Source organism: Penicillium coprophilum (genome assembly GCF_028826855.1).
Source record: "Penicillium coprophilum strain IBT 35676 chromosome Unknown utg000004l_segment0_segment0, whole genome shotgun sequence".
Lineage (NCBI taxonomy): Eukaryota > Fungi > Ascomycota > Eurotiomycetes > Eurotiales > Aspergillaceae > Penicillium > Penicillium coprophilum.
In genome coordinates, this window is record NW_026622723.1 from 630,835 (window position 1) to 653,609 (window position 22,775).

The 22,775-nt window shown below is 51.1% G+C and overlaps 10 protein-coding genes across 10 annotated transcripts; 5 read left to right on the forward strand and 5 right to left on the reverse strand.

Annotated features, from left to right (window-relative positions):
• Positions 1-333: 333 nt before the first annotated feature.
• N7500_004647 (SPRY domain-containing protein) lies at positions 334-2,124 on the forward strand (the record flags this gene model as incomplete). Its single annotated transcript, XM_056675792.1, has 1 exon — positions 334-2,124. One exon carries the CDS (start codon positions 334-336, stop codon positions 2,122-2,124), a length of 1,791 nt encoding a protein of 596 aa, XP_056530792.1.
• Positions 2,125-2,236: 112 nt separating this feature from the next.
• Positions 2,237-3,893, reverse strand: N7500_004648 (glutamyl-tRNA(Gln) amidotransferase subunit HER2; the record flags this gene model as incomplete). The annotated part of the gene is made up of 4 exons (XM_056675793.1): positions 2,237-3,105; positions 3,158-3,333; positions 3,381-3,705; positions 3,758-3,893. 4 exons carry the CDS (start codon positions 3,891-3,893, stop codon positions 2,237-2,239), a joined length of 1,506 nt encoding a protein of 501 aa, XP_056530793.1.
• Positions 3,894-4,221: 328 nt separating this feature from the next.
• Positions 4,222-5,490, forward strand: N7500_004649 (enoyl-[acyl-carrier-protein] reductase; the record flags this gene model as incomplete). The annotated part of the gene is made up of 2 exons (XM_056675794.1): positions 4,222-4,400; positions 4,449-5,490. The coding sequence occupies 2 exons, from the start codon at positions 4,222-4,224 to the stop codon at positions 5,488-5,490; spliced, it is 1,221 nt and encodes a 406-aa protein (XP_056530794.1).
• A 116-nt stretch (positions 5,491-5,606) lies between these two features.
• N7500_004650 (metallophosphoesterase family protein) lies at positions 5,607-7,427 on the reverse strand (the record flags this gene model as incomplete). Its single annotated transcript, XM_056675795.1, has 2 exons — positions 5,607-7,224; positions 7,273-7,427. The coding sequence occupies 2 exons, from the start codon at positions 7,425-7,427 to the stop codon at positions 5,607-5,609; spliced, it is 1,773 nt and encodes a 590-aa protein (XP_056530795.1).
• Positions 7,428-7,842: 415 nt separating this feature from the next.
• On the forward strand, positions 7,843-9,143 carry N7500_004651 (pyruvate dehydrogenase (acetyl-transferring) subunit E1 beta; the record flags this gene model as incomplete). Its single annotated transcript, XM_056675796.1, has 4 exons — positions 7,843-8,090; positions 8,146-8,269; positions 8,331-8,617; positions 8,672-9,143. 4 exons carry the CDS (start codon positions 7,843-7,845, stop codon positions 9,141-9,143), a joined length of 1,131 nt encoding a protein of 376 aa, XP_056530796.1.
• A 313-nt stretch (positions 9,144-9,456) lies between these two features.
• Positions 9,457-10,131, reverse strand: N7500_004652 (putative C2H2 finger domain protein; the record flags this gene model as incomplete). Its single annotated transcript, XM_056675797.1, has 3 exons — positions 9,457-9,990; positions 10,049-10,075; positions 10,123-10,131. The coding sequence occupies 3 exons, from the start codon at positions 10,129-10,131 to the stop codon at positions 9,457-9,459; spliced, it is 570 nt and encodes a 189-aa protein (XP_056530797.1).
• Positions 10,132-10,671: 540 nt separating this feature from the next.
• Positions 10,672-11,710, forward strand: N7500_004653 (MCP1 family protein; the record flags this gene model as incomplete). Its single annotated transcript, XM_056675798.1, has 2 exons — positions 10,672-10,876; positions 10,932-11,710. The coding sequence occupies 2 exons, from the start codon at positions 10,672-10,674 to the stop codon at positions 11,708-11,710; spliced, it is 984 nt and encodes a 327-aa protein (XP_056530798.1).
• Positions 11,711-12,187: 477 nt separating this feature from the next.
• Positions 12,188-14,287, forward strand: N7500_004654 (tRNA (guanine26-N2)-dimethyltransferase; the record flags this gene model as incomplete). Its single annotated transcript, XM_056675799.1, has 1 exon — positions 12,188-14,287. The coding sequence occupies one exon, from the start codon at positions 12,188-12,190 to the stop codon at positions 14,285-14,287; it is 2,100 nt and encodes a 699-aa protein (XP_056530799.1).
• Positions 14,288-15,496: 1,209 nt separating this feature from the next.
• N7500_004655 (uncharacterized protein) lies at positions 15,497-15,837 on the reverse strand (the record flags this gene model as incomplete). The annotated part of the gene is made up of 2 exons (XM_056675800.1): positions 15,497-15,567; positions 15,588-15,837. The coding sequence occupies 2 exons, from the start codon at positions 15,835-15,837 to the stop codon at positions 15,497-15,499; spliced, it is 321 nt and encodes a 106-aa protein (XP_056530800.1).
• A 436-nt stretch (positions 15,838-16,273) lies between these two features.
• N7500_004656 (tetrafunctional fatty acid synthase subunit FAS1) lies at positions 16,274-22,522 on the reverse strand (the record flags this gene model as incomplete). Its single annotated transcript, XM_056675801.1, has 1 exon — positions 16,274-22,522. One exon carries the CDS (start codon positions 22,520-22,522, stop codon positions 16,274-16,276), a length of 6,249 nt encoding a protein of 2,082 aa, XP_056530801.1.
• Positions 22,523-22,775: the final 253 nt, after the last annotated feature.

A 22,775-nucleotide genomic window follows, 5' to 3' on the forward strand; every position in this document is an offset into this window, starting at 1 on the left:
AGGAGATTCTCATTCGGCGCGCGTGTGATTGACTCTTTCAAAGAGAAGTTTCCTCTCTGTTAATGAAGATAGGAGCCATTGGCATACTATAATAATTTGATTGGGGAAGCTGCAGGTTGCCAACTCTCCGGTTCTCCAGTGTATATACACGCCGGAACAGCTTCACAGCATACAGACAAGCTTCAAATTGTGTAAGGACTTCCAACTCCGCAGAAGGTCAATGCTGTAGAACCATACTCATTGGCTTACATTTTGCCCAGATTGCTGAATTAAACTATATCGACAGAACAATCGGCAGACCACAACGCCAGCGGTCAAACAGCCTCCTCCATCATGGCATCCGGCCAAGCCCCCGGATCTTCCGCTCCGTCGTCCAACATCAACTCCCCGATACTACCTCCTAACGGTGGACCTCTGCTCAATGCGCAATTCACAGACTTGAATCCAAGATCTTCCCCCGCCCCGTCCGCCCAAGGCGATGGTCGAGCCAAGCGCAACAAGCGAGATAGTCGCAAGAAGCGTGAAGCCAAAGGACTGGACACCGAGAGCGCACCACCGCCGAAAAAGCGAACTACAGCTGCACCGAGCCACGCCCTGCCCAGCTCAAAACTGAGCATTCTTCGTCCATTGTTGCTCGCCGAGCCGCACGCCTCGGATCGGTACCCTCCACAACCTCGCCAATTGAATCGCGTGAGCCGAAAGACGTCGGACGTTTTGGGCCAGAGCTGGGATTTCTACGAGGTGGTCGATAAACTCACCAATAAAAATGGATTTCGTTACAGCTATGCCATTGCCGACCCCGGTTTCCCTCACATCAAATATCGACAGACTGATGTTCGCCCGTACCATACCCGCTTCAGTTTCGAGGATTCACCAGCTGCCATATCATTTTCAGAGAGCGCGACTGCGGTAACTACCAGTGATGCGTGGCATACCGCCCGTGCCAATGTATGTGCTCGAGAGGGCACATATTATTACGAAGCGCGTGTGATCAGTGGCATAGTCAATGATCCCCAGGCACCTCAGAGCGGCAGACCGACAACGTCACCCCGTGGCCATGTCCGCATTGGATTCGCCCGTCGTGAGGCCGACCTCGACGTCAATGTTGGAGTGGATTGCTACGGGTACGGGATTCGAGATGTGAACGGCGAAGTCGTCAATCGCATGCGATGCGAGTTCTTCTTTCCAAAGGGAGAGGCTATCAACGAAGGCGATGTTATTGGCATGCTTATCACTCTTCCGCCTCTTTCTCTGCACAAGAAAATCGTCGAGGGCACTTACGACCCCGCTGATAATAGTCCATCGCAACCGGTAGCAACCAACATCATCCGAGATCGGATTCCCTTCCACTATAAATCGGATTTCTGCTGGCAACAATCCAACGTCTTTTCTACGAAACACCTCCGTGACTACGCTTTCAATCTGAAGGAAACACCGACGTTTGGTCCCCCGTCCCCTTTCAACAGCGAAGACGCCACGCTTCGCACACTCCCGGGGTCTAGTATTACCATTTTCAAGAATGGAGTAAAAATGGGCACCCCCTTTAAAGAACTTTACGCCTTCCTCCCGCCTGCAAGCCGTCTCGCCAATGGTACAAACAATCTAGGTATCGGCGAGCGTGAAAACGCCGACGACGGCTTGATCGGCTATTATCCGGCGGTGAGTTGCTACGGCGGTGGTGCCGTCGAATGCCGATTTGAGGGGCCATGGTGGGTTGGGCCACCCGAGAAGACCGAAACGGGAGAGCCAGTCCGGGCCATGGGTGAACGATTCAACGACCAGATCGCCGAAGACGTGCTGGCTGATATCGTGGACGAGGTTGAAGCCATGTTCACATGGGGCGGCATTGATGGCGATGTCATCAATAACAACACCGAGCTCGATGGAGCGGGAGTCGTGGGAGGGGCGGAGGTCTTGAAGGGTGGCGTCAGTGCGGCGCTCGACTCTACCCTTGCCCATACTCCTGGAACTGCTGGGGCATCTGACTCCGCTGCTAACAGCAATCGTGAGACGCCAGCGGCGGGCGATGTTGGGAACCACGGCCTTGAAGATGCGATGAGCGTCGGAACCGCTGGCACCCCCAACGTTGAAGTGCAGGGTGACGGCGATGTTGAGATGACTTAAAACGGGAAATGAAATAGGCGTTTGGCTTTCGCAATAGCATTGATACCAATTCTGATTTCAAAATCTATTCATATAATATACATTTCATACAGTAGCCGTACAGGTATGGGGTCTAATCCAAATGCCTTCCCTCCAACATCTCTCCCACTTTCATGACTAATTGGTCGTCTCCATATTGGCCGATGACCTGAATTCCTGCCAGTTCAGCATCCTTCTCCCCAGACACTGTCACAGGGACTGAAATTGCAGGTAGCCCAGCCAGACTGGCGGGAACAGTGAATACATCAGCGACATATGCGTCCAGGGGCGATTTCTTGGTAGATTTGCTCATCAAGTCTGACAGTTGTGGCGGGGATGAAGGAGCAGTAGGACATATGATGACATCTACGTCATTTTCTTTTGCTATTTTGTCGGCGCCCTGCGCTGATAAAAGCGGGTGCTTGGCCGTAAAGACAGCATCGAAGTCTTGCTGGACTAGACGACGCACACGTTGTGCTTTGATGAAATAGTTGTCGATGGCATCGGCACTCAAAGTGAACGTGCCTAGAACAATTCGTCTTTTCACTTCTTGCCCGAACCCTTGTCCTCGGGTATTTGAGAATAGATATCCATCGGGCTTTCCGTCGCCATCTGGGCCTTCGGCGCGAGTCCCGTATCGCACTCCATCGTATTTGGCCAGGTTTGAAGATGCTTCGGCAGGTCCCACGACGTAATATGTAGATAATGCGTGTTTTGTGTCGGGCAGAGAGACGGAATGCACGATGTGTCCTTGTTGCTTCAGGTGTGCCAAAGAAAGAGCCCAAGCTCGCCGGACCGAGGGAGTCAGCTCGGAAACGTTATACTCCATTGGCACGCCAATTCGGAGAGGGGCCGAGGTCAGCCGCGAGGCCGATTGTGATGTTTGGAGAAATGCTTGGATTCGAGAGCGGGAGGATATTGAGAGACTGGTAGGATCGCGCGGGTCATGTCGGTTGAGGATGTCTAAACATACTATTAGCATTGTCGTTATCTAGCCACATTGGTCAAGACCTACCGAAGATATCTCGCACATTGGCTGTGGTTTTTCCCATTATACCCACAGTATCTAAAGAATTGGCATATGCCACCACACCCCATCGTGAGATCAGTCCATATGACGGTTTGAATCCCACTGTCCCGGTGTAAGCAGCTGGAAGTCTGACCGAGCCTCCGGTGTCCGTTCCTAGTGAGCTGTAAGAGTCAGCAATCATTCTCCTTTCCAATCACTGTCTACTTACGCATAGCATTGATCGGCCGCGACTGAGGCAGCACTCCCACCAGAGCTGCCACCCGCGGAGAGGTCTTCCCCGCTGGAATCCCGACGAGGGTTCTTGACAGGACCAAAATGTGAATTGATCGAATTTGATCCCATTCCAAACTCGTCCAAATTTGTCTTTCCGGCGATAATGGCCCCGGCGGCCTCTAGTTGATCGACAACGGTGGCATTGAACGGGCTGGTAAATTTATCCAAGATTCCCGAGGCGCAGGTAGTTGGAAGGTCGCGCGTGCAGATATTGTCTTTGATGGAGATCAAGCGGCCGTCCACTGCGGACTTGGGTTTCCCTGATCAAACTGGTTAACTATGAAATAGCGAGTGAAAGTCTGATATTGCTACCTTCTTCCTTGCGCACATCTGCTTCCTTTACGCGGTCCAGCCATGGTCCCGCGCGCGACAGCGGGGTTATGAAGGCATTGAAATTATGTGCATATTGATTAGCGACGCATCTCTCAGCTTCGCGCAATAAGGACATTTAGACGAGTGTGTGAGGAGTATAACACAAAAAGAGAGCGGAACGCGAGTTTCCCGGGTCCGTGCTGCTTTTCTACGGTCTCTGTTCAAGTCTGTCACTGAAGATATTTATGGATGAGCCTGATATATAGGTATAAATTATATAACGTCTGGCCTTAGAAATAAATAGCCATGAGCTTGAATATCAAGGTCAATTTCAATGAATCCTGTGTTAGTCCACCTCGGAGCACTCCAATGTCAATAGTTCCTTCGGGCCGAGCGAAATCGACCAAGACGTCATCCGGATTTGCTCGACTTTCTTTCCTCCTCCATTCACTCACCTACCAGCTATGTTCTCGCGAAGTGTACTACAGACGGCCACCCGAAGTGCTCGCCCGGCCTCAGCTCGAGCTGTACCACAGGTGCTCGGTAAAGCTCCACTCGGTCGGCGATACATCTCGGTCTATGGCTACACACAGGCAAAGGCTCTCATCTACTCCAAATATGGCGAGCCCAAAGATGTCTTGCGGTAAGATCTTCTAGCTGCAATTGAGCAAACCAAAACTGATCAATTCAGCCTACACAAGCACTCAATCTCCGCGCCGCATGCAACCCAAGTGAATCTGCGCCTGTTGGCCGCGCCGATGAACCCTGCCGACGTTAACCAGATCCAGGGTGTCTACCCCAGCAAACCTCCCTTCCAAACGGACCTTGGTAATGCGGAGCCTGCCGCTGTCGGCGGTAACGAGGGCGCATTCGAGGTGCTCTCAACCGGTGCAGGCGTCAAGAACCTCAGCAAAGGCGATTGGGTCATTATGAAGCGCACAGGTCTGGGTACCTGGCGTACCCATGCGCAGCTGGATGAATCTCAGTTGATCAAGATTGAGAACAAGGAGGGCCTGACCCCGCTGCAGGTTGGCACTGTTAGCGTCAACCCCGTCACTGCGTACCGTATGATCAGGGATTTCTGTGAATGGGATTGGATGCGTGCCGGGGAGGAGTGGGTGATCCAGAACGGCGCCAACAGCGGTGTCGGGCGAGCAGCTATCCAATTGGGTCGCGAATGGGGAATCAAGACGCTCAATGTCGTTCGACAGCGCAAGACACCTGAAGAGACCGAGGCTCTCAAGAAGGAGCTCCGGGACCTAGGAGCCACTGTTGTTATCACCGAGGAGGAGATGCTTACTGGCAATTTCCGGGATATGGTCCATGAGTTCACCCGCCAGGGCCGCGAACCCATTCGCCTGGCGTTGAACTGCGTAGGCGGGAAGAATGCTACCGCTCTGGCAAAGACTTTGGCTCCTAATTCACACATGGTGACCTACGGAGCCATGTCGAAGCAGCCTGTTGCATTGCCCTCGGGTTTGTTGATCTTCAAGAATCTCGCGTTTGACGGGTTCTGGGTTAGCAGGTGGGGTGACAAGAATCCTGAGCTGAAGGAGAGCACCATCAAGGATGTGCTCCAATTGACTCGCTCTGGCAAGTTCCGGGATATTCCCGTGGATGAGGTCAAGTGGAACTGGGAATCCGAGGGCCCGGAACTGGCAGAGAGCGTGCAGGGCACTTTGGGCGGCTACCGTAGTGGGAAGGGTGTGTTCACCTTCAACGGTGGTGATTAAGTGAACAGCCAATATGAATGTATTATAAAGCTAGGCGGTTTTATTTCCGATTTACAATGTTGGTCCAGAAACTAGGAATGAATTGTAAAAAAAAGCACTGCCAGAAAGTATAACTATCAACACTTCCAGTTCTTCTTCACCCAGTCAAGAATGAGATTTGTTAGAGACATGGGCGGCATGTACACATCACTCTCCTTTGCAATGTCGACATCGAAACCAGCAAACTTGGCGGCCAGTATCACCTTGCTCTCTATGAAATCAAGATATACCATATCCACCGTCTTCGGTGTCTCCGATGCATTGGTAGATATGAGGGTTCGAATGCAGTTCGGCACGCGGTAAAAGGAAATGGGTGAATGGATGGTGTCATCACCATCTGTGCCCGCATCATCTTTTGTCGTGTAACCAGGCACAAGGGCCGGACCGGACATGGGAATTTGGTCGCCAGATGAAGGCCAGTTTTGAGCAATCACGTCCTCCGGATATGCAAGTTGCTCGACAGGGCCCAAGGTTGTCAACGAAGATTCATCAGTAGATAAAATTTGCGGCTGCTCGTTCAAAACCTCGACAATAAGTTGTGCCTTGTCATATGGGACATTTTTCACATAGCGGAAGGTACTGGTGAATGGTGATATAATAAAAGTCGAGTCATGTGTAAAAGGCCCCTTGAAAATATCGAACCGTATGGCGCCCGTATTAACAATGACCAGCCTGGGTGTGTCTCCACGAGACTCATCTTTCACATCGCGTAAAACCTGAGTCTCAAGCCAGGTGTAGATGCTGTTAGGGTGCGGATATTTGGCTCGCGACATCCATAAATCATGTGGCGCGCATCCATGGACCTGGTCCAGATGGAGTTCGGTCCGTGCTTTGGTGATCAATCGGGAGACATTGAGGCCTTTCTCAGTTGGAAAAGTCTTTTGATCAAGACCGGTGTGATGATAATAAGACAAGAGATTGCTGTCAATATATCTGCGCTTGAATACGGGCCCAACGGCAGACTGATGGCTGGCTTTGCTGGCGAGGCCATCAATTGACATGAAGCCAATAGTTTCCATGAATCGCCCACTCGCTAGCCCAAAGGCTTTGCTATCATATTGCGCATAGTCACGCACATGCTGGTGCCCGCCAAAGAATTGGATTGGAGTGTCCCAACGGATTCCCCGGATCTCCTTGAAGATCGCCCGGTATTCCGGTGAATGGACAGGCACATGGCCGATCACCAAAAACAGATCCACTTCTTTGTCCCGAATGGCTTCTTGGAACCAATCCTCTTTGATAGTGGAAGATACTTTCTGGACCACGGTGTTGTTGTAATTTCCGTTGAAATCAAAAAGGAAGCCAAACGCTACTATACGGATCCCTTGCTTCTTGGTAGTGAACTTCTTGAACCGCGGAGCCAGAGGCACAAGCTCTTTCGTTGTTGGATGAATGATATCAATATTTGAAGCTAAATATTTGCCCCGGAAATTAGGAACGGTGACAAGAAGCTCAGTCTCAGATGTGTTTTGCTTGTATAGTTCATGGTTTCCCGACGTCAACAGGTCGATGTCTTGGTGCCGGAAGATGTCCGAAAGGTAGATACCCTTGGGCTCGGACGAGTCATACAGGCCGTTGCCTTCGACTCGGTCACCAGTATCTATAACGAGCAGGTCTTGTCCTTGTGCTTCTGCCTTCTCCCGCATGCGTGTCGCAAATGATACATAGTCTCCCCAGTCTGCGGAGTAGGACGGTCTGGAATTATTAGTACAACTCGAAAGCTAGGCAGGGTCTAAAGCCTACTCCTGCAGATGACCAGCCAGCCAGCCATGGGTATCGGTAGTATGGAGGAAATTCAGTTGCCCGAAATCAAGGGTTCGCAGGGGAGCGGAGATAGGATCGGGCGTGGAGGGTTGAGCGGCGAGTGCCGACGGAAGTAGCCAGAGCAAGGACAACATCAGTACCGATAATACACCCTTGGAAGAGTGTATAGAAGCATGGATTTACGGTAAGAAACCCCTTGAAAGGTCTTGCAATATGTGGAAGGAATCTCGTACTTATAGCTAACAATAGAAAAGTTGATACCTCATTAGAAGATATGTTGAACAAACACAAGTTGATACCTCAGGTGAGCTCTCTCCAATTCTGTATGGTTACGGTTACAGTACCGGTGAGCTCTGACATCACGTGTTGCCCAACATCTTCGGATTTGCATCTCGAAGATTATTCGGACGGCGATAAGTTTTCTCTGGCTATTCACTCTTATCTACTTTCCAGTTCTTCTATTCAATTGATTTTGCGGTCCAATTTGGTCTGCGATCGTTAATTGAATCTTTTTTTCTTGCTTCGTTTTAATTCAATCACATTTCCGCAATGGCAGCTCCCCGACTTTTCCGCCCAACAGCCCGTCTGTTTTCCTCGCGCCTCGCTTCCACTGCTCTGCGCTCAAACCTCCGCCAGTCCGCCTGTGCTCCTTCAATCTTGCGCCGTGGATATGCCACCGAGGACGGCACCAAGCAAGTCACCGTTCGCGATGCCTTGAACGAGGCCTTGGCCGAAGAGTTGGAACTCAACCAGAAGACTTTCATTCTCGGTGAGGAAGTTGCACAGTACAACGGAGCGTGAGTTATTAGTATACGTATACTTGGAACCGAGGCTGAACTTCCGGCTCTACAGATACAAGGTGACGAAGGGTCTGCTCGACCGCTTCGGTCCTAAGCGTGTTATCGATACTCCCATCACAGAGGCCGGCTTCTGTGGTATCGCCGTTGGTGCTGCGCTCGCTGGTCTGCACCCTATCGTGAGTGATTCCGGAAATGACGGTTGATTAAGGATCGCATGCTAACGGTTCCATGATCTAGGCCGAGTTCATGACCTTCAACTTCGCCATGCAGGCCATCGATCAAATTATCAACTCCGCTGCCAAGACTCACTACATGTCGGGCGGTATTCAGCCTTGCAACATCACTTTCCGCGGTCCCAACGGTTTCGCCGCCGGTGTCGCCGCCCAGCACTCCCAGGATTACTCTGCCTGGTACGGCAGCATTCCCGGTTTGAAGGTTGTCTCCCCCTGGAGCTCCGAGGATGCCAAGGGTCTGCTGAAGGCTGCTATCCGTGACCCCAACCCCGTTGTTGTTCTGGAGAACGAGTAAGATCCCATCGACTCATTTTGCTGAGTTCCGCGTAAACTAACCAATGCTAGGCTCATGTACGGCCAAGCTTTCCCTATGAGCGAGGCTGCCCAGAAGAACGACTTCGTCCTGCCCATCGGTAAGGCCAAGATTGAGCGCCCCGGAAAGGACCTTACCATTGTCTCTGTGTCTCGCTGTGTCGGTCAGTCCCTGACCGCCGCCGCCGAGCTCAAGCAGAAGTACGGTGTCGATGCTGAGGTTATCAACCTGCGCTCTATTAAGCCTCTCGATGTTGAGACCATCATTGCCTCCCTCAAGAAGACCGGCCGCATTATGGTCGTTGAGTCTGGCTACCCCATGTTCGGCCTTTCGTCTGAGATCCTGGCTCTGTCCATGGAGTACGGTTTCGATTACCTGACCGCCCCTGCCGTGCGTGTCACCGGTGCTGAGGTTCCCACTCCTTACGCCGCTGGCCTTGAGGCCATGGCCTTCCCCCAGGAGGACACCATTGTCAGCCAGGCTGCCAAGCTTCTGCGCCTGTAAGCCAATAAATGAGGGCGAGCGAGGAGCTCGCAATAATATAGCAATGTGCCTAGTACCCTTTCATCTGTTCCATCTTATGTCGTTGTTTTATTCTGCTTTTGTTATCCAACCGTTTTAGACAGTCACTTGGAAAGCATGTACCATTACATCCAGATCAGTACCAACATAAATGTGCTTAATCGGATTAGATGAAAATTGATTGCTGCATAGTAATTCGAAAAGGATGCTTCACACCATTTAACGCCATTGTGTACATATTTGTTACTTGATATTGGCTTCAATTCGCAGGCCGTCTCAAGCATCACGAGATCCATCAGACCTCCTGGGCAGCACACCCAGCGAAGCAGTCCGTTGGCCGGTGAGGATCATATTGTCCTTCTGGGCCATATTCCTCGTCGGTATCACTTTCCATATCCACAGATTCAGCCTTTCCGGGCCTTCCTACCTCTGATGAATCATCATTTTGAGGTTTTGGGCTATTGTCTTCCTCGTCATCTCCGAGAACGTTCTTCTTGACTGGGGCTGAAGTGACCACCGTTCCCTTGACAGCAGCGAATGAGCTTTTGAAACCTCCCTTCTTGAAACCCGCGCTTTTACCACTTGGTGCGACATTGTGTCCGGGGGTCTCGATGACTTTCAGACCGGCCTGTGCATCGGCTTTACGTTCTGCCCGGCGGTTCTTCTCGACAGCATTTGGATCACGTGTCAACTGTTTGAGATCTTGCAAGCGCTTTCTATGTTGATGGTCATATGACCCGATATGCGCTTCATATTCTGGATGACGCGAGTAGGATTTGTTGCAGAGGGTGCAGGTGAAGGAGCTGAGCGCAGACCGCGCTGATTCGGTCTGTAAGGAAAGGTTAGCTTGGCGGTGACAGACGTGGCAGATGTGGATGATTGATTACCCTAGGAGCGGGATTTGTTGAACCACGCTATATCTGTTAGCTCATGTGTTAGATTGGATAAAAAAAGAGCATACCGGTGCCATTGTTCTTGAACAAGCGTACAGCTTTAAGTCTGAAGAGAGAGCGGTTGGTACGGCGGCGCATTGCGACCATCTACGCATCAAAAATAGCGGGTCTAACGCATCGCTGCCTGTGAAACTAGGCATCAATCAGTCCAACCTTGGAAGTAACATCTCTGCTTACTTGTCTATAGATGCTTTTATATTCAGCTTTACATCTTTTCTTCTGAATAACTACTTTCATGCAAATGATTAAGACTTAAGCCTATACGCAATATCCATCCCTTTATAGTAAATCAAGAAAGTACAAAAACATTCGATGTATGTATACTGAGTTACCTGACCCTGCCCTGCCAAGTGAGCAATCGTCATTACTCGTCGAGGAACCAGCCTATCACAGCTGCCGTATTTTTGGGACTCAGCGATCCTCATCCCCAACATTTCCCTGCTTTTTCCTAGTTCACCTATACAGCATGGATGTATGATTGACGAGTCTCTTTCTACGAATTTCATTTTCGCCCTTTCCCCCAGCTCGATAAACCCCCAAACTCCGAAAATTATACAATGTCGTCGCACGTGCTCTCCAAACCGGAGGACACCGACACCAGATCTATCATCTCTTTGCAAGAATTAGACCCATCGCCTGTCCATGACGCCCCCGATGTTGAAAGCGGCGAATACTTCCCCAGGGCCTCCTCTCCCATGCAACACGGAGTTGGAATTTCAATACCTAAGCTAGGGCTTAGTGGCCATCGCTGGGATTCATGGCGTACGTCAAGCCACCCAAAGCTGGTTTATATATTCTGACAAAAATGATCGCTTAGTGAGCGGTATTCAAAAATACTCCACCTACCCACCTACAGCTTTCTTCATCCTACATCTCGCCAACACCTCTCTTATCCCGCTCGTGGCTCGCTCTGTGCCCTCGAGCGAATCTTATCTCTTGCTCACACGACCAGTATACCAGGCTCCCGGGCTAGAGCATCTTGTCCTGACAATTCCTATAATTGCGCATATTGCCTCGGGAATTGCTCTCCGCAACATCCGCGCTGCGCGTAGAGCACGTCTGTATGGAGCCGAGACTCGCGCACAGCGAAATGCGTTATATTTTTGGCCACGGATGTCTTTACAGGCGCGCACTGGATACTTCGTCGTGCCACTGATTGCATTCCACGTATGGGTCAACCGTGTCACGCCATTGATCGTCGAAGGAGGAAGCTCTGGCGTAGGGCTTGGATATATTGCCCATGGCTTTGCTCGGAGCCCTATTTTCTGGAATGTCTTCTACTTCTTCTTTGTGACTGCTAGTGTGTGGCACTTCGTTGGTGGCTGGGCGACCTGGATGGGCTGGAGAGTGACCAGCGCGCGCAAGGAACGCGGCCAAAAGGGCTCGTTGGATGGTCTTCTTGGATTTACAGAAACAAAGTCCAAGAGGCAGCGCAAAATGTGGTGGGTTGTCAACGGGATTGCGGCCGCTGGCGCGGCTCTCTGGCTTGCAGGTGCCCTCGGTGTTGTTGGACGTGCCGGCGAAGGTTCAGGTTGGGAGGCTAAAGGGTGGAATGAGATGTATAGTCAGGTCCCAATTATTGGGAAATGGCTATGACAGGTTTGTATGATCGTATATATTATCTAGACTTAATCCTAATGTAGAGAACGACACTGAAGATATCGTGGACATTATCCATTCTAATGTACTATACGAACATTGAGACTCGAGTCCTCCCAATCCATCACTATTACCTATGCTAAACTGGGCAAAATAGAGCTTCTAATCTCGTGAGAGTTTTCTCTTCGACAGCCCTCAATATATGCATGTACTTTTATAGTTGACATAAATTACAAGACAGGTATTGTAATGTACTATAACCTGGTCCGTGCGTAGAATCTTTTTCTCCGTCGCATTCACATCTCTTGCAATATGTTGTGAAAGGCTTCGCTCATGAACCATTCGTTGATTTTTGGATCAGCAACGAAATGCGCTAAGCGAAGACTCAGTCCTCCCCTTCTTCTCGCCCAATTCACCTACTCCACCCCCACTTCGATCCGATCTCGTGTCCGAATCCTTAGCACTCATAGAGCCATGGAGGATCCTCAGATCCAGCTGGTAGAATACCAGGGAGAGAATCACCATGTTGTCAAGGAAGGGTTGGCGAAGATTCTCAACCCGCCTGCTCAACAGGCTGCTTCCAAGGGAACAAAGAAGGATCTCAAAAGCGACGACCAAGTGCAATCCGTTTTCTACAACCCAATTCAACAATTTAATCGCGACCTTAGCGTGTTAGCCATTCGCGCTTATGGAGAACATATCATCGACCTAAAGAAACAAAAAGCGGCTCAGAAGCTGAAGAAGCAAGCAGGCACTGGGGAAAAGAAACGGAAGCGTGAAGACGACCAGACTGAGAAGCCGAGGCCCGCCCCAAACGCAGAACACAACCAAGACACAGAGACAATCGACCAGCCAGTCCCAGCTCTGCCGGCTGATCAAGAACCTAAATCAGAAGTCCGAGCAGAGCAATCCGCGGGTTCTTTCACCGTTCTTGACGCTCTGTCTGCAACTGGACTGCGCGCTCTTCGCTATGCCTCGGAGCTCCCATTTGTCACAAAGGTCGTGGCCAATGACCTGTCAAAGTCGGCAATTAAATCCATGAAGAAGAACATCGAATACAACAATCTCAAAACGATTCAACCCAATTTGGCCGACGCTCGAGTTTACATGTATGGACTTGACAACGCGAGCAAGTTCGACGTCATTGATTTGGATCCATATGGTACGGCAGCTCCATTCATAGATGCTGCAGTGCAGGCAGCCAAAGACGGTGGCCTTTTGTGTGTTACTTGCACTGATGCCGGTGTTTGGGCCTCAACTGGCTATTCGGAAAAATCATTCTCTCTGTACGGTGGTATCCCCATGAAAGGCCTCCAATCCCACGAGGGTGGTCTGCGATTGATCTTGAATTCCCTTGCCATGTCCGCAGGTAAGTATGGAGTGGCCATCGAGCCATTATTGTCTCTGTCTATCGACTTTTACGCTCGCGTCTTTATTCGAGTCTATCAATCTCCCGCACAGGTCAAATTTACGGCGGGCAAAACGATGCTCGTCTACAATTGCGATTCTGGATGTGGCGCATGGACAACGCAACCCATCGGCTCTACGAAATCCAAAATGGACCGCAAGGGAAACCCCATATACCACCACGGCCTGACTAAGGGGCCAACAGCCGGACCGCACTGCGAGCATTGCGGTACAAAAACACATCTTGCAGGACCCATGTGGGGCGGTCCGCTACACAACCCTCAATTTATCCAAAAAATCTTGGACATGCTTCCTGGAGCCGATCCCGAAACATATCAGACCTGTGCTCGCATTGAGGGAATGTTGACTACAGCCCTTGAAGAGGATCTGGACTTATCACCGCCTAGCTCGGAGCCATCTGCCCTCAAAGAATCCGGACCAAGCACAAAGAACCAGTATGATCCTGCATACCCTGCCATCATTCCTCGAATGGACGTTGCTGCTCAGGAAAAATACCCTTTCTTCTTCTCAATCAGTGCTCTCGCCAAGGTTATTCACACAACAACCCCTCCGATCGACGAGTTCCGCGGTGCCCTTTGCCATCTCGGATATCGCTCCACTCGCAGCCACGCCAGGCCAAACTCAATCCGCACCGATGCGCCCTGGGAGGTGGTCTGGGAGATCATGCGCGAGTGGGCCCGTCAGAGATCACCTATTAAGGAAACTTCCTTGAAGCCTAGGACCGCCGGCGCTGCGATCATGAGCAAGAGCCGCGAAAACCTGCGTAAAATGGACGATGAAGATCAATGGTTATCACTTCTCAAACAGGATCTGATGTCTGCCGTTGAGGCTGGCAAAGATGTCAGCGATTTGGTTACTAAAGTTGAAGCTGCTCTCTACCGGTCCGGGTCGCGAAACCCCGGACAAAATGCTCCTGCTTCTGCAGATAGTCACCCCAATGCTGATGCTGCTGCCGACCCCCAGCCTAGACTGGAGAAGTCACCTGCACACCCCTCCCAGCGCGCTCATCCTAGTACCCTTGAGGTGGTCTTTGATGAGGATCTAGGCCGCCAAGTGTCTGCTGCGCATACCAAGAAACGACTGGTGCGGTACCAGCTCAACCCTCGTGCTAACTGGGGTCCTCTCAACCGTGCCGGACGATCATAATGTTCAAATATCCCTGTTGATACATAGAAAAAGTCCTCTGTACGTTGATATTTTGGGGTTTTATGCTTGTCACATCTTCGTATATTGTACATAGTAAAATGATAAGCCTGGCATGTTTACTCTCTGCTACCATTCCCATTCCTGGCTGTACTTCTTTATGTATTTTTTTCTTACCCGCAAGACCACGAAAGATACATATCTAAGACGGAACATCTGAAAAGAGATCTGAAAAGATCACCCAAAAAAGACATCGAGGTGTTACATTACATATAGTGGCCCTACCTAGGTCACTGTATGCAACATATTGGTTACGCTTCATTATAAGGAAAAGTGCCAAAGTTCGATCTGTCATAAAGCAAGGACAAGATAACCTGCGATACTATCTCCCAGCAACTTGTCTCTGTCGAATTTTTCGAAGATTTGCGATGATCGCCTTAATAGGCTCAAGTAATCGCTCGCGGTGTGCCAATCCACTGGATTTATACCATTTATCGGAAAGAAGGTCCATCAACCCTAACCACAAGAGCTGCCAGTCCACTAAATCAGTCTCTAGCAAATCCACCTCGAAGAACAAGTCACGTTTGGACTGTAATCGCTTTCTCCAAAAGGCGTCTGGTAAATCCAAAGCAAACACAGATAACATATTACGCATATCCTGCACATCGGATTGAGTGAAGATGATAGGGCAAATAATCTCTGCAACCAGAAGGGAGATCTCGAGTGGAAACCTATTGAGATAGGTACTTTTGCGTTTCCCAACCACCTTCTGGGCGAGTCGGATGATATCTTGAAGCTCGGGTATAATCCACGGATTGACATAGATATCACAACCGCGAACGTAGTCCTCACATCTCACGTATGAAACCTCGGCGAGCTGGGCCTGGAATAGGGTATCTACGTCAGTAAAGCATCAGTCTTCATGGGTTTGCCAATACAGCCTCGCGGCCTGAATAAGTTGCCCAAGTGACTTTTCGATCAACTCTTTCCCTGTCAGATGGCCAAGGATCTCCCAACAATAATAGTGAAAGACGTATCCCATGTTTTTGTGTCTATAACGACTTGGATCCATCCAGTGATTTTCCGGATGAAAATGTGTGAATATTGTCTCATCATACTGTGGTGTGGTCTCTCCAAAAATTCGTGCGGTGTTTTTGTCTCTTGGGAGGTGACAAGGGTAACCAGCGAGATATCTCACTGGGCCAATTCCCGTCAGTTCATATTTTGTAGAACACGCATATCTGACAGCTTGGATTTCTCTTTAACTTTAAGTTGCTTTCTTGCTATGAGAATGTCGACTTACCCCCTCGATGATAGCACGATGATAACCAAGGAAATTTGGAGAAATTCTTATTGACAACTTCGGTCGATGGCAATAGAATATGCTCAGGAATCGGGGATTGATGATGGATCTCCCATTGAGACTCCTTGAGCACATCTAGGCGATCTTTGCCCAGTACTCCCGTTCTCAACCTCAAGATACGTATGCCACAAAGTAGACATGTTTCTGGATAGTCACGAGGCTCATCGGATTTTGAGGGTTGGGTCGGCATTTTGGGATAAAATAGTGCAGGGGTAGAAGGAGCAGTATAGGAGGTAGGCCGGAGGATTTCAAAGACAAAGGATGACGAAATAATGAGCGGCACTATCTTTGGCGATCTTTTGATCAAATGGAAAATGTCATAGAGGGATCAGCCCTCTAGGCACGATGGCAGCTATCATCCCAAACATTGGACTCTCGCAGGTTGGTATAGAAACAAAAGAGGTGTACACTACCTAAGTAAAGTAGATTTACCACTCTATGAGGCTGACCAAAGCGGAAAGGAAAGAGCAAGTGAAAGAGAATGAACTGATATTAAAATTCGAAACTCAAACTCATATACATTAAAAACTCCAGGGCTTTGAGACATATCACATAATGACCCATGAAACGAAAAACGGTCTATCAAAAACACAACATTATAGAGGATATCAACAGGAATATATCGATTATTTTGCAACGGTTTCGTTGCCCTCTTCGTATTTGTCCCAGTTCGCCAAGATAGAGGCAATACGGGGCGAGTTGGTGAGTCGGTAGACGTCCTCGAAGTATTCCTTGGTGATCTCGAAGGGACGGGCAGTGACGTTGGGAATGTACTTGCCGATCAACTTGCTGGGATCGATGGTGGTCTTGTTGATCTTCTTTAACAAGAAGGAACGGAAGGGCTTCACACCAGAGCGCAAGAAGGTGCTGTGGAAGGGCACATCGATACCCTTGAGAGGAATGGTGGCGAAACCACGCTCCAGGGAGATCGGGCGAGGCTTGGCCTCGGTTTGCTTGACACACTCCTGGATGATGCTGACCAGGTGCTCCTTGACATCCTCCAGAGACATGCTTTGCATCAGCGCGGGGATGTCAATGTTCTGCGCCTTCAAGAAGTTCAGCAGGTTGGTGAGGCAATCAAGAGCACGTAGGTCACCAGCGGCGACGTATTGCATGTTGGCAACGTTGTAGTTGACAATCTCCAGCAGCCAGCCAGTGGTCTCGGAAATGTTCTCAACAACGTACTGCAGTGCCTGCTCGTTGAAAGTCTTGGAGATACGGCTGGGGTTGACAGCGCACATAGAGTAGTTGGAACGACCCTGTGCATCACGCTCAACGGCGACCTGCATGGTCAGACCGCGGTAAAACACGACAGACACCAAGCTCTCAATAGGCATGACATCAGCCAGAGCGGCCAAAGCCGAGTATTCACCAAGTGAGTGGCCGGCGAAGCTGCTGTCGCGCTGCACCAAGCCCTTGGCGCGCATATCCTCGAAGCTAGCCTTCTCCATCAGGGTCAAGGCTGGCTGGGTGAATTGGGTGGCAGAGAGAAGACCGGTGGGAGACCGGTAGGTGTACGAGGCGGTGGTCTCATCGACCTCCTTGAAGATCTTCTCGGACTTGATGGACCCGTCTGCGTTCACAGACTCGAAGGTCATGGCCATGTAGTTCTCCCGGATGGCCTTACCCCGAGGACCACCGAAGTAGACCGTCAACTCCTTGGGGTTGTTCTTGACAATGTCAATAATGGAGAGACCGTAGTTCTCCATGAAGTGGCGATCAGCGCGGTCCCAGACCTCCTGGGCCACTGGGCTAGAGCCATACAGCTCCATACCCATGCCCTGCTCCTGAGAGCCCTGACCAGTGAAGACGTAGGAAGTGACTGGCTGCTCAACCTCGGCCTCACCCTGTAGAACCTTCTCTTCTGTCTCCTTGTTGCTGGCCTCAACCTTGATGATCTTGCGACCAGCAATCATGCCAACATGCTGCAGCTTGACAGTAATCATGTCGTTGGGCAGCACCATGCCGACCAGGGAGACCTGGAAGCCACGGACACGGCCAATGTTGTTCTCGGCGGCCCAGGTCTCGACAAGGCTGCGAACAGCGGCACTGCTGTACATACCATGGGTGATGGTTCCGGGCAAGTTGGCGTAGCTGGAGAAGACGCGAGACACATGGATGGGGTTGTAGTCACCAGATACGCGAGCATAGGTTTCGTTAGAGGCAGGAGCACGCAGTTCCAGAGCGGTCTTGCCACTGAGCGGGATGGGGTTTTCGAAGTAGACCGGCTGCTCAATGGAAGTTCCGTTACGCTGGAGGTAGTCAATCACGGGGTTGCCATGTGAGGAACCTGCCTCGTATTCGACAGAGGCAACTTGGATGACCTCCTTGGTGGGAAGTTCGAGAAGAACCTGTCCAACGGTCTGGACGTTACTGAAGACGGTAGTGTTCTTGAAACGGATCAAGCTTTGCAAGCGGAATGTCAGGGTCTGGCCCAGAAGCTCAGCGTCAGAGTCATCCATGCGGAACCATTCCTTCGAGCGGAGAATGGCGACGTCCCGGCTGGTTGCGAGGTGAACCTGGATGGGGACCTCATCCTTGCGCTGGAAGGTGTTCTCATAGTCGGTGTAAGCACCCCGGTACAGGAACTGACTAGTGACGTGCATGATGGCTTTGTTATCTCGCTTAATGGTGCCGCAGACCTCGACCATCTTACCAGAATCCTGATTGATCACAGAGTTAATCTGGGCGGTTGTGTCTAGAACATCGCCAACCTTGAGGGGCTGGGCGCCGGGTACCATCTTGAAACCATTGGACAAATGAACAAGCTTCAATAGATCTCCGTCAATGGTGCGAGGGAAGATGGGCTTGGTGATTGCCTGCCAGCCTGCAACAATGGCGAAGTCCATAGGGGCAAAGACTTCCTTGCCAGGGCGATCAACGAAAGCCTCACCGGTGTTTCCAACTGCGTGAACAAAGTCGGCAACATCTTGAGCAGTGATGGTCTTCCGGCCACCACTGAAAGTGGCAGTGGTGGGGGTGTCGAAGGGCACGTCCTTGTTGCCGAACCAGATTCGGTAGTAAAACTCCTTGATGCGATCGTTGCGGTCACCCATAACCTCACGAAGAGGTGCATATCCAGTCTCAGGGTGATAGGTGAACAAGAAGTTCAGAGGGACAACGCCATTCTCGGCGGTACGGCCCTCAAACAGTGTCAGACTAACCTGGCCCTTCTCGTTGATCTTAGCCTCGACTGTCTTGACCAACTTGCCAGACTGATACGGCTCTCGCACGCTGATAACAGTCTTTGCGGCATCATTGGGGTTGAGTACTTCCACGTACATGCCTGCGGTGGGGGCAACAATCCGCTTCATGGGGTTAGACTGGAAGCGGTGGCCCTGAACGAAAACATCGGCCAAGAACAGAGCATGTCTCCAGGAGTAGGCCTTGCCGGCAAGCAGGCTGAGCCAGCGGTCCAAGTCTGGCAGGGGTGCAGTGGAAGACAAGCGGAAGCTGGTCTTGCTGGGCTCTTCCGAAACAACCAAACCGTCAAATTCTGATTCGGTGGTGTTCATAAGCTGTCCACCGAAGTACTCAATGACGGGAATCTTGGTTTTATCGTCACCGTAGACATCACGCAGGAGGCCAGCGATGTGGCCCTGATGGACACCATCAAGAATGTCCTTGACAGGCTCATCAATAATGTTGGAAAAGCGGGCAGCCATAGGACCCTGAAGAATACAGGTTCGGCCGACATCTTGATCGACAACAGCCTCAAGATCCTCACTCTGCCACAGAGAATCCTTCTTGAAGAAGAACTCAAAGTTCTCATCCAGGACGGGAACGAAAGGCACGGGCTTCTGTCCACGTTTCTGGCAGAGAAGCAGGAAGTGCTGCACATCCTGCGCGTTGATCAATTGATCGGCAGCCGCGGGATAAGCAGCCAAGATATTGTCAACAGTGGGGTAGGGGGTATCAATATCAGAATAACTTTGGAGCAGCGATGCTTGGCCCTCGGCAGTAGTGAAACGCTCTTCGACGCGACGGATGAAGTCACCTGTCAAGCGCTTGAGCGAGGGGTCGATCCATCGCGACTCGTGCTTGATGTACATGAGGTCTACCATGCGGTGAACGACCTCAGCGTAGGTCATATCTTCGAGATCGACAGTCTCGCCTGCAGCGTTACGACCGAACCAGACTTTATGGAAGTCATCGTTCAGCTTCTTGATAATATAGTTCCGCTGCTTCTTCAGTTCAGGGACACGCTTAGCCTTGTCGAGCTTGAAGATCTTCTGGTCCATCTCCTGCCAGAATAGTACGCCACGAGTGGCCAGCTTGTGGATAGGCTCACCCATCTCAGAGAGAACAGTGATCACACCACCTGTTGATTTCTGGTAGGTCTTCTCCCATTCCTCATCGTCCACACCAGGGGCATCGGCAATTGCCTTCTTGGCGTTGTAAGAGGTGTGTGCCTCCTTGGCGATCATCATGCGAGACCCGAAGAGACAGCCATCGAAAGGCATAGGAGGGTAGCCAAACTTAGCGGACCAGGTACCCGAAAGGTAAGGGTAAGTGTCTTCCGAGCCACCGAAGCCACTGCCGGCAACAAGGACAATGTTATCTTGCTTGCGGATGCGGCTATACATCTGGAGCATAGGCTGGTGGAAGTCCTCGAAGGAGTGGTGACCACCGCCACGGCCACCGGTCCACTGAAGGATGATGGGGAACTTGGGATTGGCCTTAGCAATATTGATGACCTGCTGAATAGCATCGACGGAGCCAGGCTTGAAGGCAATGTGTTTGATACCGAGAGTTTCAATGTATTCGTTCGCAACTTCAATGGAAGGCACACCAGCACCAATGGTGAGACCCTCAATGGGCACACCTTCCGCGCGCAATCGACCGATCAACGGGATCTGCCAAGCCATCGCACGGGGGTTGACATAGATCAAGTTAATAGTGATGCCACGACCAGGAGGAATAACCTTCTCAATCTTGGTGATGGCCTCAGTCATAGTCTTGGCGTTGTAGTAACCACCACCAGCCAGCTCGATGTGATAACCAGCGTTCATAGTAGCAGCCACAAAGTCCCAAGCAACGGTGGTGGGGGTCATACCAGCCACCATAACAGGGGGGATTCCCAACAGACGGCTCATCTTAGTGTCCACGTAGGTTTGGCCGGTAGATGTCCGTGTCAGGCGAGGACCGTGCTCCTTGACCCAGTCGACAGCAAACTTAACAGCATGCTCATCACGATCGAACAATTCTGGCTTGTAGCCAACCTCCGCATTGGTTCCGTCCATTTCACCAGCGAGAATGACACGGACACCAGTACCGTCCTTGTTTCGGTTGGTTAGAACGCCCAGACCGGAGATGCCACCGGGGCCAAAGTCAAGGATGTGAGTTGCACCGGGGAAGACAGTGGCTTGCTCCCAGTTGACCGCATCGTGGGTAATCATGCTAACCAATGCGGGCACAATACTCTTGTCACCTAGCTGTCGCAGGTCCTCTCCAGTCTTCGTGTGGAAGACGGGGATCACCAAGGACTTGGCGGGGATGTCAACAACATCCTCGAGATCCTCGAGGATGCGGTCGTAGGCGGAAACAAGGTACTGGCTGTGGAAAGGAGCGGTGATAGGCAGGAAACGGTTGACGAAGCGAACCTTGCGCTGGGTGAATGGCACACGGTTCTGGTCAAGTCCGGTGGCCGCCTTGACCTTGCGCAGGCGAACGTTAAGACCGTAGAGCGAGATGGGAGGACCGGTCACCACAAAGTTGCGAGCACTGTTCACTAGAGAAATGGAGATGTGGCGGTCCTCGGGCAAGTGTTGATTGGTGGCATCGATGTGCTCCTGGACGGCGGCGAGCGAGAGATCGCGGATGGACAGCATGGGAGTAGGGGTTCCCTCACCATTCTCAATCGAGTCCTGGAGAACAGATGGGGCAATAGAGGTGCGGGGGTAGGCTTGCTGACTGCGCAGACCGATCCAGAATAGCATGGTCAGGGCGCTCTGGGCCGCTGTGGCGAAGGAATCCCAGCTGGTAGCGGTTGCAATGGCAGCAGCCGTGACGACTCCCTGGGAGTGACCTGTGGTACCAAGAATGCGTTCCAAGATATCACCAGGCTGGCGGCCCAGAACTTTGCAGGTAACCGTATAGTGGGCCAATTGGACCAAACCGATCAATGGTAGACTGACGGGAGCAGACACCAGATAATCGATATCGGGCTGTGCGTCCCGATCTTGCAGCCACTGCATGATATCCAAGCCCTTAGGGTAGAGCTTGCTAGCCTCGGGCTCTTGGGAGAGCGACTGAAGCAACTCGGCGGAGGAAGTGATGAGCTCTTCGACGAAAGAAGGGTACGTGGTGTAGATGTTGCGCAATTCATCAAAGTACTCCTCAATGTTGCCTTGGCCGCCGAATACTGAATAGATACCTGCGGCTTTATCGGACGCCGCACGGAACAAAGCCGAGTCGTAGGGCTTGGTGGGCCGGCCCGCCGCAGCTCGCCCGGCATAATAGGCCTCAACGACTTGATTCTTTTTGGCAACAATACCGGGGAGCGCAGCTGCCACGGCGTGAACGTCATTACCACGCATGAAAGCACGTTCAAATTCATTCAGAACGAGCTTCAGGACGTCCAGGAAGTTACCCTGTGCATCGTCTTCCTCATCGAGCTCGTGAGCCACATGGCCAATGTAGCGGGCAACCAATTCGGTCACTGATGATGGCTCATCATCTTGGGCCAATTCGTCTGTGGGCTCGGGTAAAGAAGCAGTAAAGCTGTCTTTCAACTGCGAAGCATGGAAGTGAAGCGAGGTAGGAACGAGGAAAGAGAACTCGAGGGATCCATGCGAGAGGATGAGTGGGCGGAGGGATTGAGAGGATCGAGGGGTGTTGATACCGGTTTGGGGACCGGTCAATGTGCCGTACATGATGTGGCTCTCTTTCTCTGTGAAAAGTAATAGAAGGAGATAAAGAGAGTGAAGACCAGAGGGACCCTAAAATTTCAAGAGGGGTTTCCTGTCTCTGTTAGAAAGTGACATGTAACGTCTGGAGAAGCCGACTCACTGGAAGACCTGTAGGTCGTGAAGTTAAGGGGGTATTATCAAGGGAATAAAGAGAAGTAAAGGGGCACAATTTCAACAGATATACATATAAAATAGGGAAAGAGGTCCAGAGCACAAT